Source organism: Musa acuminata, chromosome BXJ2-6 (assembly GCF_036884655.1).
Source record: "Musa acuminata AAA Group cultivar baxijiao chromosome BXJ2-6, Cavendish_Baxijiao_AAA, whole genome shotgun sequence".
NCBI classification, from domain to species: Eukaryota; Viridiplantae; Streptophyta; class Magnoliopsida; order Zingiberales; family Musaceae; genus Musa; species Musa acuminata.
Window position 1 is genome coordinate 16,110,230 of NC_088343.1, and position 19,274 is coordinate 16,129,503.

General features: G+C 36.3%; 1 protein-coding gene across 2 annotated transcripts; it reads right to left on the bottom strand.

Moving 5' to 3' along the window:
• Nucleotides 1–55: 55 nt before the first annotated feature.
• Nucleotides 56–5,360, bottom strand: LOC103988521 (PI-PLC X domain-containing protein At5g67130). 2 transcript variants are annotated; one of them, XM_009407063.3, is made up of 8 exons: nucleotides 5,203–5,360; nucleotides 5,022–5,135; nucleotides 4,788–4,925; nucleotides 2,801–2,899; nucleotides 2,423–2,726; nucleotides 2,104–2,327; nucleotides 1,931–2,008; nucleotides 56–481 (listed from the first exon to the last, which is right to left on the bottom strand). In XM_009407063.3, exons 1-8 carry the CDS (start codon nucleotides 5,278–5,280, stop codon nucleotides 305–307), a joined length of 1,212 nt encoding a protein of 403 aa, XP_009405338.2. In that variant the 5' UTR covers nucleotides 5,281–5,360; the 3' UTR covers nucleotides 56–304. The 2 variants fall into 2 exon arrangements, with proteins under 2 accessions (XP_009405338.2, XP_018682661.2); XM_018827116.2 differs by lacking the exon at nucleotides 2,801–2,899.
• Nucleotides 5,361–19,274: the final 13,914 nt, after the last annotated feature.

The window sequence follows — 19,274 nt, forward strand, 5'->3', positions numbered from 1 at the left end:
TTTCCTGGTTAAAAACATCATTTTTGACGCAGCTCAACACCAGTAATAACCATCCTGGAGAATTTTGTTTCTTTATATATACGTGATGAATTACTATTAATTATGCCGAACCTAAGCAAATAAATAGCTTATAAAAGCCTTCCAATCTTGTTCCAAACAAATCCTCTACCAATTAATATAAAGACCCGTGGAAGAACACTCAGAGGCAAACAGAAGAACAAAATATGGCGAACAGAACAAATCTCGACACCAAAGAATCGGCTTCAAGTTCATACAACTCGACGCAGCCCATACTGCAAACTGGTCAAAATAAAATGAGCTCCAGCAGCACGATTATAGTGATTGGAACCACCTTAAGCAACATAGAGAATCTTCCAGCGGAAGAGGCATTGGATGTCTCAGCTGAAGTGGATGCTGTTGGTGACGACTTTGGAGGTGACGACCTTCGTGGCAGAGCACAAGTGCCAAAGGTGGCATTAGCCTGTAGAGCCCATTAACATGTTCAAATATAAATTAGCCCTAATGTGTCATAATGTTTAGGATCTGTTAGAGTTTATTTACATTTACCGAATGTATCCCAATGTCAAGCATCTCTAAATTTTGCAACCGTATAGTATAGTTACCAAAACACTATAATATATATACATACATATATATATAAAGTTTATATTATTAAGATAAAAATATTCATATAAATGTGTGAAATTACTAAAAATAGAAGAAAAAAAATATTTTTATTCATGAACAATTAGGTATCATCTAGATAAAAGATAAAATAAAAAAAAATCATTTAAGATGATATACACATATGCTTAAGAGACCTATAGATATGATAGTTAAAAATAATAATAATTAATATTATTAGGAAGAGGAAAGATAGAGGAAGATTTAAAAAGATTTTAACAGAAATTATAAATAAAATTTTAAATATTTTAAATTTAACCAAACATATATGGCTCTTTACATGTCTTAATCACAACAAAAGATCTATATAGTCAATCTCAAATAGTTAAAATTTATGATTTTGTTACTGTTATTAAAGTGAATGACACAAAGAAGTGCACAAAAAATGATAAAGGTTGCCAAACTGGTACCTTAATGTTTTCTAGTTCTAGCACAAACCTATATCTTCTAAAATTTTCCTGCCAAAATGGTCATATAATCGCACAAGGTTCTCAAAATGCCATTGAACAGAAACTCATTTCACAAAGCCTGCTCTTGGCCTTCATTCAATTGTTGGGAAAATCTAGGTAATAAGTTATGAATTTTGATCCAAAAATAATCTCTAATCTTGTAATCAACACAACACTGGAGGGATTGACCTCATTCAGGAGATAGATAAACTTATAGTTGTTAGGTCATACGTGTACGTTCTAACTGGCTTTTAAATTTACTTAATACCATGGTCATGCATCTAAGTTAATTAGCATATTACTAGTTAAATCATGCTTACAATTCACATGGGAATTTATACCCTCATGTTTTTATTGTATTAATCTATTCAAATGCTAATGCAAGTTTGAAAACCACCCACAATTCATATTTACCATTCTATCTAGCATGATTTGACCAGCCATGCTAAATGGTTTTTCATCCTTAGAGACGTTTACACAAAGTCATAGATATACGTGGTTGTTTATTATTTACCTGAAAGTATTAAATAATCAGGGTCTATTGTAATTGGAATTAAATGAGAACAGATCTAGGTTCATGTAGTAACTAAGTTAACCTATGCTATATGTATTGGTGTATGATCCCTTGTGCGCCCTTCATATTTTTCTGCATCAAACCTTCCCAGAAGCCTAAGTCAAAAATGAAAAACTACATGCTACTTGATAATGTCATGATATGTATTGATTTCATCATGAGTTCCAGTTCCATGTGAACATATTTTTCTTTGACTACTTATCCAATAGGAAGTTCTTCTCACCTTGCAATAGGCAATATTATCACAGCCACAAACCATGTGTCCATTTGCTACATCTGCAGCCTCAGGCGCATCACCTTTCTGCATCATGAATGAAGCAAGTTAATTTCAAATCAAAAGTGAGTGCCCTGTTCAGCGGAAACCGAAAACACAGAAAAATAGCATATATACACTACCATGTAGAAATCAACAGCTATGAAGTTGGCCCACCGGTTGGCTGACAAACCATGACAAGTTTTAAGCATGCCAAGAAGAGGAGCCGAATTATTATGGCATGCAGAAGACGCACTAGGATTTGTTCGGAAATAGTTCATCAGTACAAGAGATTTCAATGTGGTGCTCATGGGAGATGACTCAGCTCGACTGGGGCATGAACCTGGAGTCATTCCTTCATCTCCATCTGCAACTCATAATACACATTGAGAAATATTAATGCATAATCTGATGTGTGTATGACCACTCAATACTAGAAGTTGGATCGCAATCTCTTCTTACATTGATTTTCAACTACATAGTTCCACTCATAGGCGATGCCCTCAGAAGCCTCCTTAGAAGCTACAGATGTGAAGACCAGAAGACGATGATTCTGGTCGATCATTTTACTTAGCAAAGGCCAGTCACTGCCATTCTTAGGCATCTGGTCCACCGGAAACCAATACTTCATGAGACCTGAAGCATTGAACACCTTGCTGAGACCACTGGGGGATTTGACATAATCTTCAATGAATATGGTTATGACCTCTGAAGGGTTGGCTGCTAGGAAAGTCTCAATTTCTTTGAGAACATTGATGGCAGGTTGCTGATAAACAGCTATTCAGGATTAGTAGTCAGTCGGGGGATCTTAAGGAGAATCAGCTCTATATAGAAGCTTACAAATGCGGTGAAGTTATAACATTGGCCACCAGTAGAGTGGCAAAGCCAGACGTCATTTCTGAAGTCATACATATCCAGCATCAAACCCCTAACACCATTCTGTAAAAATATCAAAAATACTGTCCTCGTGAATGTGCATATATTAACCATGGGTGATTCATGATACATATTATATATCTCCAAATAAAAATGATATAGCAAGACGACAGCTGCCTTCATAATTTCTTCTATTCTGGTTGTAATTAACAAAAGATTCTGCAAATACATTGGACCCAGGTGATTTTTAGGGCTGCACAATGAAATCTATTTGTGGATTAAAAAAGAGTAAACAGAAAAAACTATCTTATCTCTGTGTGTGGATGAGTATGATTTCAGAGAGCAAAGGAATCTGAGTTGTAATGGCTTAAAACAAGACCGGAGCAGAAAGTTGGCACAGAATTCCAATTATCTATTCTACCAACTTATCAGATGAGTCAACGATTGATTTTAAAATTCAAGTGGCATCATTAGCATCTTTGTGCTTTGGGAAAGGAATAAGATCTTAGAAAGAACAACTTGTAAGCCCCCTAAACAATCATTAATTTTGTTTAATTTGTCTAAAGTTGGTGGCACTCTCTGATGCATCTAAACAAATAATTTGAATCTATATTAGGTGGCCCATTAGAATGACAAGAGCCTCTTAGGCTAATTGCATCCAAATTGTGGACAGACAATTGGATCTTATCAATCTCAAAAAGAAATTAAAGTGATATTCAAGTGTTTTATTTCTAATGCAGAAGAATAGACCTTACTAGTGACACATGCAACTAAACCAGGGTTTAAAAACTTCACCATGCATAGAAAAACAAACAAAAAAGAAAAAAGAAACACCAGATGAATAAAAAATAAATATCATATACATTTTTATAGAAATGAAATATTAAATCATTAACGAAAGAAATAATTAACAACCTAGTATTTTGAAATCGATTGATAGGCTAACCTAAAAAAAATCAAATAATCTATTTTTTGCCATTTTAACAAGCTAATTAACAACTTTGTTTATGGTTTTCAAAATATACAAATGATAAAAGTTTAACTAATATGATAAATATTTGAAGCAAATTTTATATAAGCATATTACAGATTAGGAATAACAAAAAACTTGTTTTCCTTTCCATCTACCATGTGTTACTTCTTGATTGCGTAGCCAAACATTATGCATGTCACAATTTGATATTAACAAACTCTTATGATCGATTTGACTCATCAGACTTCGTCCAGGAACTTTTTGAGTCCGCGTTCTACCAACTCTCCATCTTAATAGATAAAAAATAAACGTATCATCACCCCAGCATCAGCGCATCTTCTCCGATCAGGTCCACACGGGGATTGGGATTAACAAAAGTGGATGGCGAAAGCTGGAATAATTAAAACAATGCGACGATTTAAAGCAAAAAAAAAGAAAAGAGAGAATAATCTCTCTTTTTCTAGAGGTTGGAACGAGTTGGACCGACTTCTTCGCTTCTAAAGCAGCCCACGCTTCCTTTCTCAGGAATACGTTTCCTACGGTCACCACCAAGTGGGTCCCGTGATCATTGCCTCCAATGACGGGGCAGGTGGGCGAGTGGTAATCGCAGAGAAACGTGTCGACCTTCTTTTCTTGTCTCACCTTCCAACTTTGATCGAAACTTTAGGCTTCGCGCCACGAGAAGCGCTTCTCGTCCCAATTTTTCTCACGAAAGATGGACTATTGGAACCACCCCAGCCCGCTCTTGGCCCATGATGAGACCCGAATAAGCTTTGACGCTGTTCCGTCCTACGAGCGCGGGACCGCGGGTCTCAAGGGGCAAACTAGTTCGGACTCACGCCGACTATGCACGTTTTGAGAGGCTTTCTAGGGCCGCGGATTGTGTACGATCCCGACAGGTCCGGGGAGGCGTACAAGCCTCGCCGGGGAAAGAATTCGATAGCAAAAGTGAACATGCGAGAGAGCGAGGAAGCGTACATTAAGCTGGGAAGTGATGTTGTCATGCTGGTTGGTGAAGGTGATAAGGGTAGCGCCGGTGGCGGAATGCGCCCCCGCATCGGCGAAGGAGTTGTGCGTCGTCAGCCACGAGTACTTGTTGAATGGCAGATCCTTCCCCTGCGCACATTCCAGTCCCAAATTAGCCCGGAAACGAAACCATCCCACCCAAAGCCCCAAATTACGGATCGAAAACGGGTAGTGACGAATGCGGACCTTGGATCTCGGTTCGTACGGCCGGATTCTCACGCAAACTCCAAGGTCGCCATCGCAGCCGTCGCAGCGTAGTCCGGCGTCGCAGTCCTGGTTGGCCGAGCACCCCTCCCCCAGCTGCAACAGAATCGAAATGGAGATGACAAACCGATACTCACCCAACAGAGAGAGAAAGAGGTGATACCTTGGCGGCAGATGAAAGAAGAGACGAGCCGACGGAGAGGAAGAGGAGGACGAAGAAGGAGGAAGGGGGAAGGGCCATTTTTTCGCTTCTGCGGCCGTGAGATTGGAACGGGATTTCTATTAGAGGCAGCCGAAGTACTTATATGGGAGTAGGAACGGACGGGGGTTGCGGTGAGGTCGAGTCAAGCGCGACAACGGTGCGGCTGAGGGGCGACGGTGACACCGTAAAGATTGTGGAGCTCACATCAATCTTTCAATTTTTTTGAATTGATTTTGATTTTTTTTTTTTTGAAGTTGATTGTGCAATGCAGTTCATCATAAAGTTTATCCAACTTACATCAATTATTTAAAAGATAACAAGTAAATATGATATGAATAAGATTTCATTGGTTATTCTATGTTTGAATAACTCGGAAGATTTTGTAATTTAGTTTGGGTAGAATCACAATTAAAACTTATAATAATACCATGTTAGAGGACGATAAATATTATCTTTTTGCCATTTTAAGGGAACTAATTAGTAAATTCAAAAAAAATTTGATTATGGGGGTTTTGTGGGTTGATATTGCTATATATATCCCTAGACATAGATAGATCGATATCTATAGTTAATCTTAGTCAGTTGTAATAATTCTTTAGCTCTAATTTGCATTGATATTTTTGTAATTTATATTATATTACATATTTTGATGTTACTATATATTTATCTGACTCGAACAAATAGGAGAAGAATATTTGGTAGGTAGGTACTAACGAGATATTGACATGTAACTATCTTAATTGACAACTAAGTGGGCATCAATTCCTCCACCATTAACGAGATATTGCTATCGGATCTAATCCTAGTAACACGAGCTCGACCAAGAAGATAGATAGTGTTATGGATGCAAATGGTAGCCTGCATCATCTTAATATTCCGACCAAAGAATCAAAGGCTAATCTTTTTAAAGCTGGTCCAAGAAAAGAAAATTGTCAGATCCATCGGATCTGCTTCCTTCTGCCACATTCATCATGGTAAGGCCATCCACCAAACCTCACAAAAGGCAACTTTATAGGACTTCAAGACAGAGCATTGTAAGATCACGTGACTTAGTGGCTCTACCCCACTGCCCAAAGTAATCTCTACTTTAGTTGCGCATGTTCTCATTTTGTTTTGTGAAAAATTTCAATACAAAAATATCATATTTTATACGGTGAATTCTTTTTTTAAAAATTACTTTTTAATATTTTTCATAGATTTTTGTAAAGTACTACTACTTTAAATTTTTTTTGAAATAATATTTTTTTAATTATCATTCTACCCTTCATTTCGATTATCTTTTTTACCAAGCCTATCTCATTTATCAGTATTTTCACTCGAACTCGATAGTCTACAACTCGCTCAAAATTAATAAGAGCGATCCCATGCCATGCATAATAAAAGTGGATAGTCCTATACACAATGAACAGGGTAGCTAGTCTCATGCAAAAGCTACGAGTACAAGGGGAAATAACATATGATGGAGTAGGGTTACATGCAATGATTAACTCTTGCGCGACGTCATATAATAATTAATATAATAAAAAATATATAAAATGATCTTTTCATATGACTAAGAGTATTATTTAAAAAAAATTCAAGTAGGGCTAAATGCACAAAATTTTTGAAAAATATATTTTTTTTCGAAAATGTATCATTATTTTAAATATTTTTATAAATAAAAAATCGAATTTTGTTTTATTTTATGTCGGGAGTACCGAATCTTTTGGCTCGTGCGAAAAGAGTGGACCCGCCTGCCTTCGCCCGTGCCGTCCGTGACGCGCCTGTCCTTTCACCATCTCATTCTATCTATCCTCCACCATTGCCACGAACCAGCAACCGTGGACCCGCCTGTTCTGCCTATAGTATAATAACACGTCGTCAGAAATAGCTGTGTCTTATTCATCCCACGCACCCGACCGACCGTTTCTGAACCGCGCGGTTCCACGTCCGGGGGTTCGATTATTTTGCTCAAACAAACCGGATGTAAGTTGGACAAACTTTATGATGTGCTATCATAATGAGCTGTATTGCACAATCAACTTAAAAAAATATCAAAATCAATTCAAAAAAAATGAAAGATTGATGTGAGCTTCACAAACTTTATGGTGTCGTAAATGGACTATGGGTATACTAAATTGGAAAACCATGTGTTGATTCTACTATTAAATATAACACATTTGAGTTATGAGTTCAACTCACCTCAATCTCACTATCAAAAGAAGATATCATATAAATATTTTTATTTATTTTAGAGATTTTTATAATTTAATTTAATATATTTTTAAATTTTATTACATTAAATGACATACATAACTCTCATTAAGGCTCAAAACATATCATTTGTGCAACACAATTTCATTTGATTCTATAATCAAGGGTAACGCAATTAATTTATTGAGTATAATGCTATAAAACTTATCTAACTCATCTCAAACTTTTAAAATAAAAAAAATATAATAAAAATATTTTTTATGTTTTATGTTTTTGGTTATTTTAGGAAATTTGAAGTCTAATTTGGGGGTTTGATTCATTTAACTTGACGATTAACTAATCTATCACGATGCCCCATTTAAATTGGAGATTATTATTTGCAACCCTCTTCTTGTTATTTACAATCTCATATTAAAAACTTTAAATATTCATAACTTATTCCTTTATATCTTCTTCTTCTTTTCCTCCTTCTCTTAATCGTTGAAGATGAAATAAAATAATGAAAACAAGATAGAATAAAATGAAACGAACTGAATAGATTTTTGACGTAAGGAATAATTTTTTATGCTTATTAAATTGATTTAACGTTTTTAGGGTTATGTATATTATGTAATAACCTAGAAGACCTCATTTTCTAGGTCAACTATATTCACCCAGAAATATCATTTTTTAAGCTTTTAAAAACTAGCCAGTAAGTTACACAAGTGGTGGGGAGAGCTAATAATAGTAGGGTATACGGGGGGGGGGAGGAGGGGTGCGGATTGTGGGTAAGGATAAAAATAAATACGAAATTAGAGAGATTATAAATAATATGAAATTATGAATAGTCGGAAGAGACTCTTGTAATTTCATTTAAATTTAACAATAGGAACACTCCTTAGGTTAAAAAATAAATTACTCATATATATATATATATATATATATATATATATATATATATATCTGTGTGTGTGTATATATATATATAAAATTACCATACTTTTGATGGATATCACACACACATATATAATTTCACCTAACTTCTTTTTAAAAAATATTTGAAGTGCTTTATATTTCAAATATTATTTTGTTCTAAATTATATTTCTATTTTACCCAAATCTCTGACCTTTAATTTTTTACTTTTTAGTTAGATGGATTTTAAATAAGTAAATAATTAGTGTTGAAGGAATAAATTATTGATGTTTTAGTCAACCAGATGTAGTTATCTCGTAAAGCTGTAAGCTTAAAAATATCGAACATAAATGTAATTAAGTTATTTTTTATAATTTATTCTTAGTTGTATTTATTCTTAATTTGATTTATTTAAAATTTACTATATACTGATAAGTAAAATTTTAATGAAGTAACTAGTATATATGTTTTAAAAAATGAAAATTAAAGTAAAAAATTGAATAATATTTTGAATACTACTTAAAGATTATTAATAAAAAAATAAAACGTATATCATCTGAATTTTTAAATATTCGCATTTTATCTTACGCTACGAGATTCTATAGTCTCAATTTTTCTGACGAAAGATCACTCTTGGAGTCGTGCCTTTGACGTTGTTCCGTCGTACGAGCGCGGGACCGACTTTAATGAGGGTCCCGGGGGCAAACTATTTCGGACTCACGCCCTGCGTAGCCACGTTTAAAGAGACTTTCTGGGGCCGCGGGTTGTGTACGATGCCGACAGCTCCGGCGAGGCGTACAAGCCTCGCCGGGGAAAGAGAATTCGAAAGCAAAGGTGAACATGCGAGAGAGCGAAGAAGCGTACGTTGAGCTGGGAAGTGACGTCGTCTTGCTCGTTGGTGAAAGTGAGAAGGGTAGCACCGGTGGCGGAATGTGCCCCCGCTTTGGCGTAGGAGTTGTGCGTCGTCTGCCACGAGTACTTGTTGAACGGCAGATCCTTCACCTATGCACATCCCAGTCCCAAATTAGCAGGGAAACGAAACCACCCAACTCAAAGCCCCAAATTACGGATCGGAAACGGGTAGTGACGAATGCAGACCTTGGATCTTGGATCGTACGGCCAGATGCTCACGCAAACGCCAAGGTCGCCATCGCAGTCCTGGTCGGCCGTGCACCCCTCCCCCAGCTACGACAGAATCGAAATGGATATGACGAACATATACTTACCCAACAGAGAGAGAAAGAGGCTATACCCTGGCCGCAGATGAAAGAAGAGACGAGCCGACGAAGACGAGGAGGAAGGGGGAAGGGCCATTTTTTCGCTTCTGCGGCCGTGAGATTGGAACGGGATTTCTATTAGAGGCAGCCGAGGTACTTATATGGGAGTAGGAACGGACCGGGTTGCGGTGAGGTCGAGTCAAACGCGACAACGGTGCGACTGACGGGCGTCTAAGAAGACCGCGACGGCCTGCGGTGTGAACCGACTGATATCGGACGCAGTAACGCTCGTTCTTACCATCCGAAGCCCGCCACGTGGCCGTGTCCCAGCTCAAAACACTTGTTTGCCAGTTTCGCGATCCCATGGTAGTCGCTCACTTACCCGCCTCGTCATTGAAGTTACAGCGAGTGGGTCCCACGTCTAGCCTCTATCCGCAAGTTGAAGAGCTGTGATGAGCGAGAGTTCGCAGGCTCCGGCTCGCATGGTTCACGGAAACGATAACAATAGAAAGATGTTATTTTTCGGAGTCAATTATTCAATGTCTTCAGATACTTGTTGAATGTCAGATTTTGATGATAAAATCAATTGATAATATTTATGATTTGATCTACATTTTGAGTGACGCATGAAGCTTCGATCATAGAGAGATAATTAAAGCAGGAAGAATCATGTTGAGCCGGAGAAAAATATGTCAGAAGATTGGACGTCGAGCCGAAGGATCGATCGACGTATCGACAGAAAGATTCAAGTCATAGATTCGGGCATCGGGCCAAGAAGAGTGAAAATTACGTTAAGGAAATCGGAGTTGCATAGGTCACTAGCCGATTGGGTAATAGGTCGTAAGAGAGGACGATGCGTCGAAGAATCGGACTGTCAAACCAATGACATGATCGAACAACATTTGATGAGCTTTGTAATAATTGTCTAGATTGAAGTAGGTTTTAGGTCTAATTAAATTGGTATTAGGGTAAAACAATATCAACTCAATTAGAAGCTAATCGAGCTTAAATTATGAGCGATTTAGGCTCATTGGGAGGCTCATTCAATGATCCAAATGTTGGGTCAGGCGGTGGCATCGCCAGAATTGGTGGTAGAACCGCATGTGAGTTGGAAAACTTGAAAAACTCAGTCTCCGAGGCTATCAGGCGATGGTAACGCCAGACTGGGCGGTGGTACTGCTCAATGTCAAGCTGCAGGCAGTGGTATCGCCCATACCCTGAAATCTCGATGATTTAAATTTTTGGCTCCAAATTCAAATCCATTTAGGGCCTATAAATATCCTAACTATTCTTGCATCGAACAATAAGAATCGGGTAGAAATAAGAAAAGAACCCTTGATGAAAAAGAATTGAAAAAGCTTGAAAAGTGTTGAGTGTTCCCCTCCACCTCTTAGAGTTTAGAGTTCATTATAAGATATGTGTAAAACTTATAACTATTTTCTCCTAAGTTCGGCAAAAGGAGAAAGAGCCATAAAATGTGGTTGGTCTTCACCTATTTAAGGAAGGCCATTAGTGGACGTCGGTGATCTCAACGGAGAAGAAATCTGAAAGTGGATATAAGTCATTTTGATCGAACCACTCTAAATTCTGGTTTGTCTTTCTATTTGTGTAATTTACATTACTGTAAACTTCCTTAATCGTCTCTTAGCACTTTTACGAAAGTTTTCAAGTTCAATTTATTTTCGAAACGAATTAAATCAAAAAGAATATGTTTTTAAAATTAACTATTTCATCACTGCACTAATTCACCCCCTTTTAGTGTCGCTCTTTATCCTAACAATATTTTGAATTTACTTTTTTCGAACATGCTTATAATGATAAGATTTGACCTTATCATCACAGTAATATAAAGTACTTCAAATATTTTTTTTAAAGAAATTAGATTAAGTTATATACGTGTGTGTGATATCCATTATGGTAATTTTCATATATATATATATATATATATATATATATATATAATTGACCTAATTTATTTTTTAACCTAAGGAGTGTTCCTGCTGTCAAAATTTAAATGAGTATTGTTGTTGGCTCTCTACACCACTTGTGTATGATGGGGATATAAAGAGGAATAACATTTTTATATGAATAAATACTAGAAGACCATAATATGCAGCGGAATTAAATAGAAACACAATCAAACAGAACACCAAGATATACGTGGAAAACCCCTTCAATGTGAAGGGTAAAAATCACGGGGTAAACTAGAGATAATCCACTATGAGAATAATGAATATACAAATCTCAATCTCTTGCCCTAAACCCTAGCAACAACCACAAGAGAATAACTAGGATACAAGGATCACGTCACTGCCCACAATATCTAAAACCTCCCCAAGTAATCACAGCAAGAGTCTACTGTAGATTTGATCTAACCTGAGATTAGAACACTGCTAGATGATTGAGAACAATCTCTCTGCGTTGTCCTTGTCTTCTTCCCTTTCTTTCTCTTCCTTTTCTGCCTTGTTCTCCTTCTCTTTGGAATCACATGACCCTTAAGATCTGCCTCATTGCTGCCTTTTTATAGCCTTTTTATGCTTCTAAAACGTAGCCACCACACCCCCCTAATCTTAATTAGGGTTAGGTCAAGAGGGGGTGTGGGTTATGGGCTGCCCTAGCCCGCATGGGCTGAATATGGGCTATCAGCCCAACAACCTCCCCCTTCAGCCCATAAGGGAGGCTGTCCCATGACTCCTCAATGTGAAGCCATGCCGACCAGTTGTCGGCATATCTCCTGTCTTTCTTTTGGTAAGGTCTTCGTCAACATGTCTGCTCAGTTGTCATCTGTATGAATTTTCTGAAGCTGCAACTGCTTCTCTTCAAAAACATTTCGAATCCAGTGGTATCTGACATCTATATGCTTTGATTTGGAATGAAACATTGGGTTCTTACACAAATGGATGACACTCTGTCTGTCACAATGCACCACATAATTTTTCTGTTTCAGCCCAAATTCTTGTAAGAATTCTTTCATCCATAACATTTCTTTGCATACCTCTGTAGCAGCAATATATTCTGCTTTTGTGGTAGAGAGAGCAATACACCTTTGCAACCTGGATTGTCATGACACAGCTCCCCCTGCAAAAGTAAGTACATAACCTGAAGTAGACTTTCTTGTATCTATATTTCTTGCCATATCTGCATCTGTGTAACCTGTCAACACATGTGATCCACCTCCAAAGCTTAAACAAACCTTAGAGCTCCCTCTGAGATATCTAAAAATCCACTTCACTACTGCCCAGTGCTCTTTACCTGGATTTGCAAGAAATCTGCTAGTAACACCCACTGCATATGCGATGTCCGGCCTCATACATACCATTGCATACATTAAACTTCCAACTGCTGAAGCATAAGGAACCTTTTGCATTTTCTCCTTCTCCTCATCACTTGACGGACTCTGTTCTGAGCATAACTTGAAGTGACATGCAAGAGGAGAACTAACTGGTTTTGCGTTGCTCATACTGAATTTTTCCAATACCTTCTCGATGTATTTCTCCTGTGACAACCAAATCTTCTTGTTTTTCCTGTCACGGGAAATCTGCATGCCTAGTATTTGCTTTGCTGGCCCCATGTCCTTCATCGCAAAAGACTCACTCAGTTCTTTCTTTAACCTGTCAATTTTAGACATATCTTTCCCAAGAATTAGCATGTCATCAACATAAAGTAAGAGAATAATAAAATCACCATTTAATGTACACACAATGATATGAAGTCATTCTTTTGTATCCATTTTCTATCATAAATGAATCAAACTTTCTGTACCACTGTCTTGGAGCTTGTTTTAGCCCATACAAGCTCTTCTTCAACTTGCAGACAAAATTATCTTTACCTTTGACATTGAAGCCTTCTGGTTGCTCCATATAAATTTCCTCCTCCAAATCACCATGAAGGAAAGCTGTCTTCACATCTAACTGCTCAACCTCCAAGTCCTGGCTAGCAGCAATACCAAGAGCAACACGAATAGAAGTCATTTTAACAACAGGAGAGAAAATCTCTTCAAAGTCAATACCTTTTTTTTTACCAGAGCCTTTCACAACCAATCTAGCTTTGTACTTTGGTTGAGAACAATATTCTTGAGTCTTCAACCTAAAAACCCACTTGTTCTTCAAAGCCTTCATTCTATTTGGTAGCAGCACCAAATTATAAGTGTGGTTCTTCTGAAGAGCATCCATCTCTCTGGTTCACCTACATCAGTAAGCATCACATACTCATCTGTAGAGTATATTTTGGAAGGTTGATGTTGTCTAGAAGATATTCTCAACTGAGGTTCTATTGGAACTTGCTCTCCTACTTCTTCTTGCTCAACATGTCCTGCAGGTAGATTAACATCAGGCTCTACACTATCTTCCTGCACATCTCCCCCATCACCATGATATACTGGAGGAATAACTGAGTCACAATCTGCTAATCCTTCTGCAGAAGTCTTGGCCTGTGTCTTCTTATTCAAATCTTCAAAGGTTTGATCCTCAAAGAAGACTACATTTCTGCTTCTGAATACCTTCTGCTTTTCTGGATCCTAAAGTCTGTAACCAAAATGATCATATGAGTAACCAAGAAAAATACATTCTTTAGACTTACCATCCAGCTTGGACCTCTCATTGTCTGGAATATGTGCAAATGCGCGACAACCAAATACTCTCAAATGCTTGTAGGAAACATCTTTCTCTGACTATACATGCTCGGCAACATCACCATCTAGGGTTGTACATGGTGATAAGTTGATCACATCAACTGCAGTCCTCAAAGCCTCATCCCAAAACCTTTTGGGTAGCTTGGCCTGTGAAAGCATACATCTAATTTTTTTCATGATGGTGCGGTTCATCCTCTCTGCAATTGCATTATGCTGAGGTGTACCAGAAACTGTCATCTCATGTTGGATCCCATGTGACCTGCAATAGTCATTAAACAATCCTGTATACTCACCACCATTATCTGATCTTATGCATTTCAATTTCCTTTCTGTCTCACTTTTAACCCTAGCATGAAACTCTTTGAAGACATTAATAACCTGATCTTTGGTCTTCAAAGCATAGGCCCAAACTTTCCTGGAAAAATCATCTATAAAAGTGACAAAATAAAGTGCACCACTTATACCAAGAACATCAACAGATCCACCAAGAGTTTTTGTCCTCAAAGGACCACATACATTTGTATAAACATGGTCTAAGGCATGTATTTTTCTAGACAAAGCAACACTAGCAAATGAAACTCTATGTTGTTTACCAGCCAAACAATCAATACAAGGGTTCAGATGTATACCTCTGAGATCTGGCAATATCTCTCTCTTGGAAAGAGCTTGCAGCCCCTTCTCGCTCATGTGTCCCAATCGCCTATGCCACAACTCCATACTGAAGTCTTTCTTTGTAGCATTTAATTGCTCACCATAAGCTTTAGCCTGTAACCTGTACAAAGTATGACATTTCTTTCCACTAGCTATAACAAGAGAACCCTTACTGAGCTTCCATTGTCCTCTGTGAAATCTACTTTCATAGTTTTCATCATCTAGTCTTCCAGCTGAAATTAAATTCAGCCTCAAGTCAATCACATGCCTCACATCCTTAAGCACCAACTTGCAGCCAAAGTTGGTCTTTAAATGGATATCACCCATGCCAATGATGTCTGCTGTGCCATAGTTGCCCATCTTGACAACACCAAAGTTTTCAGACCTGTATGTAGCAAAAAACTCCCTCCGTGGTGTAGCATGATAAGAAGCACCTGTGTCAATCACCCACTCAAGATCCTGACACACACAAGAAAAAATATCATCAGAAGGAGACAAAATCAAATAATCACCACCCTACACTGTAGTTGGCTGTAGTATTATCCTTTGACTCTGTAGACTCCACTTCGTTTCCCTTTTTCTTGTTGCTTACATTGGTTCTTGTAATGTCATTTCTCACCACAGTTATAGCAAACAATATCTTTTCTTGATCTTGACTTGCTCCTACCCATACGTGAACTGCTTCTAGACTTTGACCTTTCTCTGTTCTCTGAGATAAGTGCCTGTGAATCATTCTGAGATGTTGCTGAACTCTTTCTTCTCAACTCTTTATTCAACAAACTGCTTGTTACTTGACTCATAGTGACAATACCATCTGGCGTAGAATTACTAAGGGAAACCACCAGTGTCTCCCAACTTTCTAGTAATGAACTGAGAAGTAACAATGCATGCAACTCATTATCAAGAGACATTTTCATAGAGGATAACTGGTTAGTAATACTCTGCATTTCATTCAAATGCTCAGCAATAGAAGCACCCTCTCTATATTTTAGGTTCACAAGTTTTCTGATCAAAAAAGCTTTGTTGCTAGTTGTTTTTCTTTCATAGAGACTTTCCAATTTTTTCCAAAGAGAATATACAGAAATTTCAGTAGAAACATGGTGAAAGACGCTATCATCAAGTCACTGTCTAATAAACCCAATTGTTTTTCGATCTAACCTCTTCCACTCATCATCTGTCATAGTTGTAGGTTTTGCACTATCCCCCTGCAAAGGTCCATACAAATCTTTGCAATACAAGAGATCTTTCATTCTTGGTTTCCATATCATCCAATTATTTCCATTCAAACTAATCATGCGAGAAATATTACTGGCCTCTATGTTCAAATACAAAAATTAAACCACCAAAACCCCGCTCTGATACTAGTTGATGGGGATATAAAGAGGAATAACTTTTTTATATGAACAAATACTAGAAGACCATAATACGCAGCGGAATTAAATAGAAACACAATCAAACAGAACACCAAGATATACGTGGAAAACCCCTTCAATGTGAAGGGTAAAAACCACGGGGCAAACTAAAGATAATCCACTATGAGAATAATGAATATACAAATCTCAATCTCTTGCCCTAAACCCTAGCAACAACCACAAGAAAATAACTGGGATACAAGGATCACGTCGCTGCCCATAATATCTAAAACCTCCCCAAGTAATCACAGCAAGAGTCTACTGTAGATTTGATCTAACCTGAGATGAGAACACTGCTAGATGATTGAGAACAGTCTCTCTGCGTTGTCCTTGTCTTCTTCCCTTTCTTTCTCTTCCTTTTCTGCCTTGTTCTCCTTCTCTTTGGAATCCCGTGGCCCTTAAGATATGCCTAATCTTAATTAGGGTTAGGTTAAGAGGGGGTGTGGACTGAATATGGGCTATCAGCCTAACAGTGTATCCTACCGGCTAATTTTCAAAGTCTTAAAAAATAATACCTTCTAGGTTACTACGTAATATACATAACCCTAAAAACGTTAGATCAATTTAATAAATGTTAAAAACTATTTCTCACCTTTTTCTATTTGATTCAGTTCATCTCATTTTGTTCTATATCTTTTTTTATCATTTTATGTCATTTTCGATGATTAAGAGGAAAGAAAAAGAAAAAATAAAAAAAATAAAAAATATATTATAAGGAGTAAAAAGATTTATCATAATTAAGTTATAAATTAAGAACAGATTCATTTGTTTATAATAGGATAACTTTTGAATATTTAAAATTTTTAATATGAGATTATAAATAATAAGAAGAGGGTTGCAAAATAGTGATCTCCAATTTAAATGGGCCATTGTGATGGATTAGTTAACCATCAACTTACATGAATCAAAACCCCAAATCAGACTTTAAATTACCTAAAATAACCAAAAGTAAAAAAAACAAAGTAATTGTTTCTATTATATTTTCTTTTTATTATAAAAGTTTGAGACGAGTTAGGTGTGTTTTATGGTGTTATGCTCAATAAATTAATTGTGTTACACTTGATTATAGAATCAAATGAAAATGTGTTGCACAGATGACAGGTTGTGAGTATGTCTGAGAGTTATGTATGTTATTTAATATAATAAAATTTTAAAATATATTAAATTAAATTATAAAAATCTCTAAAATAAATAAACAAATAAAAAATTATATTTTATCTTCTTTTGACAATGAAAAATTGAGGTGAGTTGAGTTGAACTCATAACTGAAATTTGTTATATTTTATTGTAGAATCCACTCATGATTTTCTAATTGAGTATACCCATAGTCCATTATGACTATGACAACATAAAGTTTCTGAAACTCACATCAATATTTTATTTTTTAAAATTGATCTTGATATATTTTTTAGGTTGATTGTGCAACACAGTTCATTATGTATAGAACATCATAAAGTTTGTCCAACTTACATCAATTATCTAAGATAACAAGCAAATATGATATGAATAATATTTCATTGGTAATAACTTGAGAATTTTGTAATTGAATTTGGGTAGAACCACAATTAAAACATATAATACCATGTGATAATCCTTAGGGGACTATAAATATTGTCCTCTTGTCATTTTTAGGGAGCCAATTAGTAAATTCTAAAAAAAGACTCCTCGGTAAAAAAAATTGATTATAGGGGTTTTGTGGGTAAATCAAGCTATATATATCCCTATACGTAGATAGATCTATATCTATAACTATAGTTAATCTTGGTCAATTATAATAATTTTTTAGCTCTAATTTGCATTCATGTTTTGTAATTTATATTATAATACTAAAAATATTACATATTTCATATTATTATATATTTATTTATCTAACTCAAACTAATAGGAGAAGAATATTTGATAGGTACTAATGAGATATTGACATGTAACTATCATAATTGACGCCACCTAAGTGGGAATCAATTCCTTCACACTATCATCACCATCACAACTCTCCTAAATTGGCATCATACTGTCTCGGTTGCTTTCCGAACGTACTGTGACACATGGTAAGTATGATGCATCAATATTGATCTCATACCTTCTTATCTCATGTGATTTCATATCCGAAACAACGATAATACTTCACCAACCTAACTCTTGATCTCATAAGAGATTAGTCATCATGTTCGTATTGCAGGTTCACCGTATCCTTGTGGCTGCTGTAAGTTTAGATGACACGAATCATAAGAAGACATTTATCATTTTTCTCCATATCCCTTTTGATAATTTGAGGGACATATATGCAGAATTATATTACAAGTGTTAATAGTATTATGGATGTAAATGTTAGCCTGCACCCATCTTAATATTCCGACCAAAGAATCAAAAGCTCATCTTTTTAAAGCTTGTCCAAGAAAATAAAATAGTCAAATCAATCGGATCTGCTTCCTTCTGCCACATTCATCATAGGAGCTAATGAGTAAGGCCATTGCGTCAAGGCTGACCATCCACCAACGCTCACAAAAAGCAACTTTATGGCGCTACCCCACTGCCCAAAGTAATCTCTACTTTAGCTGCACATGTTCTCATTTTTGTTCCATGAAAAATTCTAATTAAAATAAATTATCATATTTTCCAGCGTGAATTCCTGAAAAAAATATATGTACTTTTCAAATTTTTTGATAAAGCACTTTTACTTTGAAAATTTTTGAAACAATATTCTTTTCTTTTAAAATGATCATTCTATTCAACCTATTCGATCCATCATCATTTTTATTATTATTCTAACTAAAACTAAATAGTCTACGCTGATAATATCTGAAGTTGATAGAAATATCATCGTGTATAGTAAGAAAAGACGATTAATCTTCGTACGAGAATTTTTAAGAAAAAAATGAATAACTCTCAGGATTACATGGGCAACCCCACATGACAAAGTGGGGCTACGAGCCTACAATGATAAATCATTGTCAAGAGTTAGGCGATGACAACTCCGATGAAAAAAGATAAAATATTTTTTTTATTAATTAGGGATATTATTTTTAAAAATTTCAAAG

Coding starts and splice junctions, on each gene's coding strand:
- LOC103988521 (XM_009407063.3), bottom strand. CDS start 5,280: ATGGCCCTTCCCCCTTCCTCCTTCTTCGTCCTCCTCTTCCTCTCCGTC. Junction 5,136..5,202: donor TTCTTTCATCTGCCGCCAAG/GTATCACCTCTT, acceptor ATTCTGTTGCAG/CTGGGGGAGGGGTGCTCGGC. Junction 2,009..2,103: donor TAGCTGTTGATTTCTACATG/GTAGTGTATATA, acceptor TTCATGATGCAG/AAAGGTGATGCGCCTGAGGC.